At 34.7% G+C, this 13,151-nt stretch overlaps 1 protein-coding gene across 2 annotated transcripts in view; it reads right to left on the bottom strand.

The window, feature by feature from the left end:
• Positions 1-11,879, bottom strand: part of noc2l (NOC2-like nucleolar associated transcriptional repressor) — a 49,435-nt gene extending 37,556 nt beyond the window's left edge. The window contains exons 1-12 of one of the 2 annotated variants that reach the window (XM_056449587.1): positions 11,824-11,879; positions 10,794-10,922; positions 10,485-10,677; positions 8,133-8,264; positions 7,502-7,616; positions 6,408-6,501; positions 6,241-6,319; positions 6,025-6,135; positions 5,811-5,924; positions 3,529-3,717; positions 3,295-3,434; positions 1,830-1,941 (exon numbers count right to left, since the gene is read on the bottom strand). In XM_056449587.1, the coding sequence (XP_056305562.1) occupies positions 1,830-1,941; positions 3,295-3,434; positions 3,529-3,717; positions 5,811-5,924; positions 6,025-6,135; positions 6,241-6,319; positions 6,408-6,501; positions 7,502-7,616; positions 8,133-8,264; positions 10,485-10,677; positions 10,794-10,922; positions 11,824-11,843 (1,428 nt within the window). In that variant the 5' untranslated portion in view covers positions 11,844-11,879. The remainder of the gene's footprint in view (positions 1-1,829; positions 1,942-3,294; positions 3,435-3,528; positions 3,718-5,810; positions 5,925-6,024; positions 6,136-6,240; positions 6,320-6,407; positions 6,502-7,501; positions 7,617-8,132; positions 8,265-10,484; positions 10,678-10,793; positions 10,923-11,823) is intronic. The other variant, XM_056449588.1, reaches the window with a different exon arrangement.
• Positions 11,880-13,151: the final 1,272 nt, after the last annotated feature.

The following is a 13,151-nucleotide window of genomic DNA, read 5'->3' as shown; positions in this document are numbered from 1 at the left end:
AGAGGTGAGAAATCTAAGAATGCGTCCGATCATGTTGATCTGGATATAATTTGCTCAAGCTCTAAAAAACGAGCCACACCACATTTTTCTATATAGCATTTTTGTACAATAAAACAATTCTAAACAAAGTGGTGTTCAACGTTAGGTCAATGCTTTAAGGCAGCTCTCAAATCTGAAGCTGGCTAATGTTAACTAATGTATTTTCATAATTGTATATTCATTCATCTTCCTTCAGCTTAGTCCCTTTATTCGCCAGAGGTCACCACAGCGGAATAAACCACCAACTTACCAGCATAAATTTTACACAACAGATGCCCTTCCAGCTGTAACCCAGTACTGGAAAACATACATAACCACTCATTCACACCCATACACTACGGCCAATTTGGTTTATTCCATTCACCTATAGCGCATGTCTTTGGATTGTGGGGAAAACGCGAGCACCCGGAGGAAACCCACCATCAACTGACCCAGCCGGTACTTGACCTTCTTGCTGTGAGGGGACAGTGCTAACAATTGAGCCACCGTGATGCCCCATAACTGTACTTTTTTTTTTATTATAGGTTATTTTCAAGTTATCTAAAAACAATTATCAAGCCTACTAGTTAATCTTGCAAAACACTGACCATTAATAAAATAAATGTTACATTAATTATAGAAACACTGTCTGTTGCATCATAATCTGTAATATTATAAATAGATTTGATGCCCACTTTTGATTAATTGAACGCTTGCTGAATACCAGTGCTAACTTTTAAAGTAATCAATTAACTTACTAAATTTCCTAGTACTTACATGAAATTCTTGAACAGTTTGATGTTATACAGTAGGTTTCGCTGCATTAATGAAGTTTACATAAAAATAAAACAAATTTGAAATAAAATTTCTAAAAGTGGATTTGTTACCAAAAATATACATTTACATTGATTTCAGTGACATTAAAGGTATGAATTTGGAAATGCAAATAAAAAGATTACTTATTAGTCTACCTATATTTAAAATGCATTTCTAAAAGGCACAGTATGAAGGTTTGCCGCTAGAGGTCGCTGATTAACAATTAATAATATAAACATTAAATATAACAAATGACACTGGAATTATAAAGGCCATCCGATTCGCCTCTACAACCAAAAGAAATCAATTTGACAAGTCTCATGGGGCAAAAATCATGTTCATGGTTGAGATAATAAATAGGCTTGCCGCGGTAATTAGTTGTTCCAGTGTGAAATGGTGATTAGTCGGACACCAATTATAGTACCTCCCCATTGCGTCACTGAAGATTTGTTTTTTTAATTATATTCATGACGTCACTGACAGGCAATGGAATGACACAAACCATGTCAGTTTAAAGTTGCAGATTTCACTTAATCTGTTGGAATCATTTCCGATTATGAATATATATATATATATATATATATATATATATATATATATATATATATATATATATATATATATATACATACATATATAAATATAAAGCTAAATCCTTACATAATGTATCTTAAATGTATATAAAAAACAACTGTATAAAAATGTAAGCACAAAAAAGCTAGCTGACCTCTCTAATTGACCTTTTAGTTGGTGCATTCTTCATAATAAGGATTCCAGTAATTGTGGTTCAGATGTGATGAAGGGTCAGATTATGGAAAAGTCTTTTTATAGTTAACAGTAAAATAGCGGGATGACCATGATGACAAACGCCACGGGAAAGTGCTCACGCCCAAACCACGTCCACCCACACGGGAACCTGTTTATTCAAGACAGCCTGGGAGATGCCAGGGAGACGTCAGGATAGTCAGTGTGATGGCATGATGTGCCAGTCTCACCTCCAGCAGGAATGGCAGTGCAGGCACAAATGTCTTGGTGTTTCCAGACAGCAGGATGATCGCTCTGACGCAATGCAGACGCAGAGGGTAATAGCGGGAGATGGGGACAAGCCTAGAAACACACACAAACATACACACACATCTTACAGCCAAGTTTTAGCGGAAGCAGTAACTTCTGCAACCACATGTTTTTTTTCACATTTTTTGCAAATATCTAGAAAGTCTTTTATTAGATCTTCACTTCTGCGGGGAGGAAAGTAATGTAAAATTCAGAGCTGAAGTTCAGAGCCAAGTCAACATTCTAAACAGTCAATTTTAATGTGGTTAATGGCGCCATCTGCTGGTAAAAAAAAATCAGTAACTAATGATTAATGAGAATTTTGTTCATAAAAAATTATGTTTTTTGTATGGAAACCTCTAACCATTGTATATAATCCCATAGTATTAACTGTTCCTTCTATGGCAATCAATGGTTACAGGTTTTCAGCTTTCTTCAAAATATATTTGTTTCTGTTAAATCACTCAGAAGAGAGTAAATAGTGAGCAATTTTTCATAGTGAGTAAATTTTCATTTTTAAACATTTTTAAAAATCTCTTTAAGGAAAATACTGCAATTTAAGTCACTATTTAGTGAAAATACTCCTATTCAGTATTCATGGACATGTGGACTATTTATTGGTATATTCTACTTTTCTTCATAACATTTCTGAAGCTTTTTGACATCTTTGGAGGAATGCAGAATGTGTATCAGTACTGAAAATGACACAGGGGATTAGAACAAAAAGGCAGAACAAATGCAGATTTATGATAATTCATGGCTTAAGTACGGGACACACATGGTAAATGCACAATTAAAATGTTTTATGCCTGTTATGAATAAAGCAATACATGAAAACAAAAATGATTCACGATTCATCAAATTTATATCTGTATCAGTTGGATCAGTTTTTATATTATACTTTCTGTATATAAACGTTACGTTTCGTTGAGTGCATACATTTACTATCTGTAATTAAGCATTATTTTATATTACAGACTTAATTTTTTGAGCTGTAAATGTATTTTTAAAAGCATAATTTGTTTAAAACTCACTTTATTGCCAGTAGTTAATGCTACACACCAGTTGGTTAAACTGGTCAAAAATATGTATTTGACATGAATGATTACACAGATTAATACAATTAAAAAGCCATTTCAAAAGGAAGAACAGCTTAAAACAAATTATATTTTAAATAAATAAAAAAAATATTTGAAAGATGTTTACATTTTTAAATCTTGTTTAAATCTTTCTTAAATCACTGGTGTTGGATGAGGAGATTCCACCCAAAAAATGTGTAAAGCGCTTTGAGAGTCCAGAAAAGCGCTATACAAATGTAAGGGATTATTATTACTATTATTAATAAATAGTGGTGTCTCAAATGCTGATGAAAAATTAAAATAAATAAATTATTTTTAAAAATCCTACTTGATGCAGCCGATGATGACTTGACACAGTGGGTAGATCAGTGGCTCCAAAACCTCACTGGGGTAAATGGTGCTCAACACTCGACACCACAGATACAGACAGTGCACGTACTGCCAGTTATACACAGACTGGTATGTCTCCTGATGATGCATAAATCAGAGTATGCAAAAACATTAAACATAACTCTCATATGATGCTAAGAGATAAGAGTGTAAGAGCAAGACTACTAACTACCTTCTTTTTCAAGTTCATGGCATTCCTAAGGTGGATGGCGAGCTGACGAATGTACAGAAAGGTGTGCTGGTAGGACACCTGTGTGTCCAGTGAGTACATCTCAGCCAGAGTTCGCTGCATGAAATTAATCATGGGAAGAGTGTTGGGGGACGTGAACTTGCAATTCTGCACGTAGGCAATGTACATTTGCTGCACACAGGACAAAAAAAACAATAATTATGAACTGTGGCATTTTCCAGTGTTTTGGCATTATAAATTGTAATCGCTGATCTTATGTTATGTTTCCTTTTTCTAGTATACACTACCGCTCAATGGTTTGGAGTCAATAAGATTTGAAGTATCTTGAACACGGGTCTCAAACTGCCAGCCCGCAGACCGTTTATGGCCCACCCTCCTCCCTCCGGCCCGCAACTGACGTCAAAAATATAATGTGATTTGGCCAAGCAAAAAATATAATTTTGAATCACTATCATTGTTGTGCAGTCGCATATCCACTTGTGGTTTTGACCCCCACCTACTAGACATTTAAGGTACAGTACTATATATTCGGGTTACTTCCAGTTTCTCTTAGGCTACGTTCACACTGCAGCCAAATGTGGCCCGAATCTGATTTTTTTTTTTCCCACATGTGACTCAGGTAATGATAGTGTGAACAACCCAAACCGCATGGAATCTGATCTTTTCAGGTTAGATCTGTTAGATCTTTCATATGTAGTCTTAAATCAGACATGCGTCATCATTCTGTGCTGCAAACATCTTCTACTCCTCAGCAGCATTGTAGAATAGTACACATGGTGATTGCTTTACCACAAAATGGTGCTTGTTAACGATCGGGGCACGGATTGATCGCGAAGGTGAAGAGCGTCGTGTGTGTTGCAGATATGGGATCCGTGTGCAAAGGAGGGAGGACTTTCTCTCCGAGAGAAAAAAGGGCAGGTGCTCGAGCACCCAAACCCCCTTCTGCACGTGTCTGCTGTTTATAACGAAGTAAAACTAAAGGCAAACGGAGATAAAATAACTCCGCCTTCACAGTTCAGTCTGCTCTTTGATGAGTTCACTGCACCGGTGGTCAAACAAACACGCACCACGGTTGTCATCATTCATAAATGATCAGTGTTTTCAATTACAAGTGACTTATTTTAGATTTCAAATGCCGAAATACACATTAGTAGTAGCAGAACAATCATTTACAGTTCTTAAAATACACTACGGTTGTCTGTGAAAAGGGCAATAATCATAAAAGCATGATCTGACAACGTGCTTACTTCATACAGTATCAAGTGTGCATAATTAGACATTCTGTGCTGTCCGTGACTGTACTTTTGTGCATGCGGGTGAATTTAGGACCATGATCTGTTCACACTGCAAATCTGATATTGGACACATTTATAAGAGCAGTGTGAACAGCCATGCAAAAAAATCAGATCTGAGAAAAAATCTGATTTGAGCACTAAGCCTGGCAGTGTGACTGCCTCAGTGTGCAGTCAAGAGTAACGCCCCATTCACACGAGGCGTCAGCTTCAACGCTTCCCATTCACTTTGAATGGGTGGCATCAGGCGTTGCCGAACTGCATTGTGGATCCGTCGGCGCCACTTCAGAGGCGTTGCTCGCTGCAGAAGTTGAGACTTGCTCAACTTTTCAAGTGCCGACGGAAGCGTAAGCCAATCAGATCGCTGTATGCAAATACATCAGCTCAGGCAGTGGCCTACTGCTGACTAATTTCATTGGCTGACGTTGCTTTGAAGATTGCGTCAGCCCCAACTTCAGAACGCCCTCTGTCAAGCGTTGACGCTGAAGCCCCGTGTGAATGTCCATAAGTGCTCTATTTTAACTAAAGCTCTATTTTTGTAAATATTCAAGGGTCATTTAATTATAATCAGTTTTATACCACCTGTATTTTGTTGTACAAACACTTTGATTGTGTTTTTGTTGTACAAACACGTTGTGATGGTGTTCTCGTGATGAACGTTTCAAAATTTAATAACTCCTTTAAAATTGTAATAAAACTTCGCTACAACATTGTTATAACTGTATTTTTGCACAAAAAGATTTAGCATTTTTGAGGATAAGAAAGACTTTTGAATACATGAAAAAAAACATTGTTTTTTTTAATGGGTGTTAAATTTAACCAACCAAAATAACAACTAATCATTTCATCATATAATTTAGACATGCGTCAGCAGCTTCAATGTTTAATTACCATATTTTACAATTATGAGCCAAGCATTTCATCAACTTGTATTCTCTAGTTGCACATGTTGTTTTGTAAAACCAAACTTACTTTAAGAACAGCGCTGAGGTGGACATCTGGTTTATGTCTGCAGATTTTGTTGAGGGCTAAGAAGGCCAGGACTCTGACAGTCTCCTCTCCTGTGCTCCAATGTTTGATCAGACTCTACCGTCACAATTGAAAAAAACAGCACAGATGATGGCTTTGTACTTGCTTAAAACCATAACCATCCATAAAGTTAATGTTAGGAATGCGCAGTGCTTACTTTGAGAAAATGCCTGCACTGTTTTGGCAAACACAGGTAGTACGGCACCATCTGGTTGGCGTGACGAAGAACTGCAGCTATGACTGTGGCTTGGGTTAAACTAGAGAGGAGCTGAGGATGATAACATGCATCACACAACCCTGCATGTCAGCATTGGAAGTCAAGAACTAATTCAAGATACATCACATATCCAAAATATTTAGGGGGAAAAAATACCTGAACAACACCAGCAAGATACATCTTAATATCAATCTGATTTTTCTGCCACCTGGGACTTGAAGATGGAAGTACTAATCTAAAATAAAAAAGAAACACAATAATATATCAAGAATCTGATCAATTAAATATATATATATATATAGCAGGAGAAAAAGATCTTTTACTTTTTCGAGTCTTTATCTGGAGTTTTCAGCTTCAGCATTTTATGCAGAGCTGCATGCATGTCTCTTATACAGAACAGGACAAGGGAATTGAACACTGGAATAAGAGGAAATAGGGTGAGCATATTTAACATCATAATTACATAAATATTATCATGCGTCATTCATTATGCATATAAGAAAAACATATCTTGAGAAATCACTGCATGATGAAGCCTAGTAATTTGCAGTTGCCACAATTATTATTGTTGTGAAGGCGAAGGCAAAAATATCCTTATAATGGGTTTTGGTTTTATATTTAAGAGAAATTATATAGTAAAGCCCTGCTCACACTGTGAGATTTCAGCCATGATTTTGACATTTAAGACAAATTTGTGAAATCCTAAAAGCTTCCTGACATCCTAGACTAAAATCTGTGAACTTTGATCGTTGGTTTGACATGTTCACTGACAGCCGTTTAGTGCCTGTTGTGATCAGGTTTTTCCTCCGATGAAGTTCTGGCAGTGTCAGAAGATTTCAGACACTTTCCTGCAGTGTGACAACAGCTGCGATGAGCGTCAATCCAAGAAGCAACAGGAGCTCCGAATTTGATGACGCAATCCATGCGACAATTCAAAATTGCCACTACAGATTGTTTACGTTTGCTGTGAGGAATCATTTCAAAACGCGGGATGGTGAAAGTTTCACATGTGGATGATGTGAAACTCCGGGGGAAGTTTTCTTTCGTGTTTGGCGCGTCTTCATTGTCGTTCAGTCTGACTTTATGACAGCTGAGATCTTACAGTGTGACATGGGAGCCATGTTCGTGCAGTTAAAAAATAAATAAATAAATGAAAAAAATGAAAAATGTTCAAAACAAAGAAGCTAACACTGTAATGTTTTATTTCTTTTTTGGATAAATCATTTGGATAAATCATTTAATCTATTCATTAATTCACCAGCTTGACACAATTGAATAATCACTCTATATCAAATCCTTTGGACCATTTTGAACATCATTTTGTCAGCAAAAATACAGTTATAATGATTGGAAAATTTCACAAAAATATACATCATTTTCATCATATAATACAATTTGTCAACATTGCATCTATTACCTGCGCTGTCTGAGATGACGTATCGGCACAGCTCATCAGAGTCGCCCTTTGTTGTAGCCACAGCAGCCTTGAAAGCTTGTGTGATGTCTCTAATCAAAGTTGGTGTGGGTTCTTTCTAAAAACAAAAACAAACCAAACACGCATGAATAAATAATTTCTAATAAACACTTCTAAATGACCAGAAATGGCATGTCAATTCCCTTGTGTCAACTCCAAAATCTACAGTTAGCAATGTCAATTGAAAAATCAGTATTTCAGGGTTTTAATCGAAATAATTCAGGGACATTAAAACGTGTCAATTAATAAAACCAAAAAGGTTTACCATCAACCTATATAGGTACCGGCCAATCTTACATGAACTGCTCGCAAGTAGTCTAAAATGCAGCTGCTAGATTTCTTACTGGTTCATGTAAATTTGAGCACATCACCACTGTCTTACACTCGCTGCATTGGTTGATGATTTAAAACTTTTAGAATATTACTTTATGTTTTTAAGATTTTAGATAGTGTGGCACTTTCTTATTTATCTGAACTTGTGACATATCTGCTAGATCGTTTGACAATGTGCACGTACTGATGGGAAAATTCTTAACAGAAGACATACCGTGTAAATCATATGACAAATATTTACCTTGAGTGCAGTTTTCCAGTTTTCAATCATGGCTTCTGTGACTTTGGTACCTTCTTTAGATGATTTCTGCTTTTTTACATCCTTTTTTTCAGATTCCACCTTTTCTTCCTCCTCATCATCATCATCATCATCCTAGAGTCAAATAAATGTTTTTCACATTCAAGCAAAACACTCCCAATATTAATATACGTAAAACAAAATGTGTTTAAGTATCAGAACAAATATCCAGTGCAATCCAAAGCAATCCCTGATTTTTATTTCCCTGATCAAACATTAAAATTATTTAAAGACACCAAGCAGTGTAACAAATATACCATAAAAATTTGTCAGTACATTAACTAAAATCATTTGATGGCATATTAAAAGAATGAATTGAATAATTACCGAGCAGCAGGGGCATCGCTAGACCCCATTTACTGGCACAAGTGCCCCAGTAAATGCTTTGAGGTATGATTTATTTTAGGTTTGCAATAAAGACGCTATTCTCTATGTGCAACTGAACCAACGCTGATCAAAAGCAATATAGTTAAAACACAAAGCAAACTGAGCATGTGCGCAGAAAAAAAACATACCCGCGCGCTGCACGCACCGCTCCTGCTGCTCTGTTCTTAGTCCGGTTGTAAACATGCATGGCAAAAAAATAGCCGTGCCGCTCATGCGTTGTGAAACCGGCGTAACAGTGTTTTATGCTGTGTCGGCACACAGATAGTTTTGCAAGTCGACAAAACAAGTTTAAATAATATGATGGTAATCTTATTTAGACTAAGCATGGCCCCTGATAGATTTTTTTAACAAACAATAATACTTTTTATTTATAATTATTTATAATTGTTTTGTTTTATTATATATATATATATATATATATATATATATATATATATATATATATATATATATATATATATATATATATATATATATATATATATATATATATATATATATAAATACATACATGCACACATACATACATACATAATATATTTTGTTTTTGGAGGGGAGCTGTGCCCCAGTACAGCTTTATGTCTAGCAACGTCCCTATCGAGCAGCCTTGTCATTTATATCTTTATACTGCGCCATAATAATTTATAGCACAGCTTTACCCATTTGTCAACAAAAACTTTTTTTTTAAATACTATTTATTTAATAAATGTAGATTACAGTGTTTAATTTTTACAGGCATACAGCATTTTAATTCAAAATTATTAGTCTTCTGTAAAATTGTTGTTTAACGAAGAGACGATTTTATTTTTCAAAACATTTTTAACATAATAATTTTAACAACTAACTTCTAATCATTTCTTCTTTGGTTTTTGTCTTGGTGAAGGTGCTTTATATTTTTCTACTTATTTTGCGAGTATTCAGCTTAAAGTGCAATTTAAAGACTTATTAATTAGGTTAACTAGGCAAATTAGGACAATTAGGCAAGTCATTAGACAACATAGGGTTTGTTCTGTTGTAAATATAAAAAAGACAATTTCTTAAGGGGGACAAAAATTTTTTACATTAAAATAGTTTTTTAAAAATAAGAATTGAGTCATTTCTAAAAGAAATTAAAAATATATATTGTAAAAACTGAAAATGTCCTTGATCTTAAACATCACTTATAAAATGTTTGAAAAACACACACAAAAAAAATCCCCATAAGGGATCATAATTTCCACTTCCACTGTATACAGCTGAAGTCAGAATTATTAGCCCCCCCTGAATTATTAGTTCCCCCTGTTTATTTTTTCCCCAATTTCTGTTTAACGGAGAGAAAATTACTTCAAAACATTTCTAAACATAACAGTTTTAATAACTCATTTCTAATAACTGATTTATTTTATCTTTGCCATGATGACAGTAAATAATATTTTATTATATATTTTTCAAGATACTAATATTCAGCTTAAAGTGACATTTAAAGGCTTAATTAATTAGGTTAACTAGGCAGGTTAGGGTAATTAGGCAAGTTATTGTATAACGATGGTTTGTTCTGACTATCAAAAAATATATTGCTTAAAGGGGCTAATAATTTTGACCTTAAAATGTTTTTTATTAAAAACTGCTTTTATTTTAGCCGAAATAAAACAAATAAGACTTTCTCCAGAAGAAAAAAAATATTATCAGACATACTGTGAAAATCCTTGCTCTTTTAAACATAATTTGGGAAAAATAAAAAAAATAAAAATAAATAAAAAAATAAAAATCCAAGGGGGGCTAATAATTCTGACTTCAACTGAATATGTTATGCTCAATTGTTCATAATTTACTTTTACAAAGGTTATTTGAAACTAAGTAAAAACTTTACTTGTATTTAATATACATTCTATGCATATGAATATTGATACATTTCATACAAAAACAAACCTCCAATTGAGAGGGAAGTTTGTGGTACATCTGCTCCTCTTCATCCTCCTCTTCCTCATCACTATCAGTGTCGTCAAAATTCAGGAGCTCCTGGTCATTTTGTTCTAAGAACTTATAGAACTCTGGATCTTTGGTCTTGAGGGCTGACAGTTGGTCCTTGTGCTCAGATGCCTTGCCATGCTTTTTGACAGACCTGTGACACAGATGATCTGACTTAGACCACTCAAACAACATGCTCATAAATAGCAGAAAAGTGGAATAAACCCCAGAACACTAGAATGACCATCTGAATGTGAAGGATATGCTTACATTTCTGGAAGCACAGGCATCTTGCTCTTTCCTTTCTTTGGTGTGGGTTCTTCATCCTCACAGTCATCTTCCTCATCAGAATCAAACCCAGACAACATGAACTCATCCACACTGAGATCCTCCAACTTTCTGCAAAAACAAAAGATAGATATCATGAAAGCATCCAATCATTTTTGTTTACAGTTAGTCTAGCTAATTGTGGCCATAGTAGGAATAATGTGTTTGTGGTTATATCTTTTATTAGCTTGTTTTGATTACATTTGCTAATGAAGCACTCTTTGGATTGACAAAGTGCTGTAGAAAGTAAACATTTTAATAATTAATAATAATATTTTCCTAAGTTATCACTATTTGACATTCTATTATATATTATTATTGAAAACTGACTGAATCACAGCTGATTAAAATGAAATAAGACTTAATATGACTAAAATAAAACATTTAATTTGAATAGATGACACATGATAGCAAAATACTACAGTCAGTATGATATATATATATATATATATATATATATATATATATATATATATATATATATATATATATATGACATGAGTATGCCAATATTTTTTCAAATAATATTTTTTATCTCTACTACACGAAAACTATATTTTAGTCCATCTGTAAGGTAAAAATTTGCAAACCCTTCTTTAAAACAGAGCTCATCAGTTCAAAAATGCATTCATATTTTAACAGTATGTTAGCAATGATGCATGTTCAGATCATTTCCCTTTAATTAAAATGTAATATATCATGAATGCGACTTAAAAAACGCATCAATAAAATTGCTGAACACTTAAGTCACAAAATTGAAAATGCATAAACAAAAGTAATGCAAAATGTAGGAGTTCAGGACCATCTTCAGTGGCTAAAACTAGCTAGCTACTGTTAAATTTCACCAAATAAGCGTCTTATGAAGCGAACTAAGTTTTGACAGCCCCGTGTACGTTTAAGTTATCTGTTCTGTAACCCAAACAATAATATGCTACTATTTAAACGAGATTAAATATATACGAATTAGACATACCTCTTGTTTTTCCCTGCCATGCTGGATAAAAACGTGCACTGAGACGTAATACCCAGAATGCAACGCTTTAGGTAACTCAGCTCAGTTGATCTTTTGTTTAACGATGCGATAAACGCAGAGGGAAAACGAAAACTCGGGTCTCTTATTTAAATTGACGGTTTTCCCACAAAATCAAAATTCGCGGTACATTTACACACAACCAGGCTATACGAGATGCTGGTTACGTTTAAAAAGTTAAGATGAAAGTGTGGCTCTTGGTAATGCTAAAATGTCAACATTTTACTACAGCTTACTACGGTAAAAACAAAACAATCTCATTTCTAACTGAATTACACTAGTTTTTAACCTGATTGGCTTGCTGATGTCTTGATGTCTTCTGCATAGTCATCTATCGGTCGGGTGACAGTATGTAAATTTTTAAAAATCAGATTAATTTACAACATTTAATTGAAACATTTAATTTCAGTTAGTTTTTTTGAAGCTAAGCAATAAAACTAACAAAAAAGTTATTTTACATCAAATTAGAAATAATAACTCTTCTCTCAGATGGAATGATGGGTCAAATCAAAGGTTAGAACGGGCCACCTTTGGCCCTACTTTGGGCATCTCTGGACTAGAGGCACTGTCCTTGAGCCAGCACATACAGGCAAAACATGTAATGTCAAAACGTTTTTGTTCTCTGTAATATTAATATCCCTACTGAAAAAAACTGCTTAAACCAGCCTTGGCTGGTTTTAGCTGGTCAACCAGCCTAGTTTTAGAGGGGTTTTGGCCATTTCCAGGCTGGTCTTAGCTGGTCAGACTGGAAAATGACCAGCTAAATCCAGCTAACCAGCCCAGCCAAAACCAGCTATGTCCATCTTAAACCACGCTAGTCAAGCTGGTTTTAGCTGGATTTAGCTGGTCATTTTCCAGTCTGACCAGCTAAAACCAGGCTGGAAATGGCTGGAAACCAGCCTGGAAATGGCCAAAACCCCTCTAAAATCAGGCTGATCAACCAGCTAAAACCAGCCAACCAGCCTAGGCTGGTTTAAGCTGGATTTTTCAGCAGGGATCAGTGGTGGAAAGAGTTCAAAAAATCTTATTCAATTAAAAGTACCGTTACTAGCCCAAAAATTGTAGTACAAGTAGACTAAACGTATCTGTTGTAAATATTACTCAAAGTAGGAGTAAAAAGTAGACCTTTCTAAAGTGCTCAAGAGTAGTGAGTAATTTGCCAAAATTGCTTGCCAAATTTATCATAGAATTTCATATTAGGAAGCACCAATGAAATTAAACAACACCTTCTCTTTAGTTTTATTTATAAAAGTTTGAAACACAAAATCTGC

This window comes from Danio aesculapii, chromosome 23 (genome assembly GCF_903798145.1).
Source record: "Danio aesculapii chromosome 23, fDanAes4.1, whole genome shotgun sequence".
In the NCBI taxonomy this organism is placed as follows: Eukaryota; Metazoa; Chordata; class Actinopteri; order Cypriniformes; family Danionidae; genus Danio; species Danio aesculapii.
The sequence above is the reverse complement of the archived record's forward strand: the minus strand, read 5'-3'. Positions and strand labels throughout refer to the sequence as shown.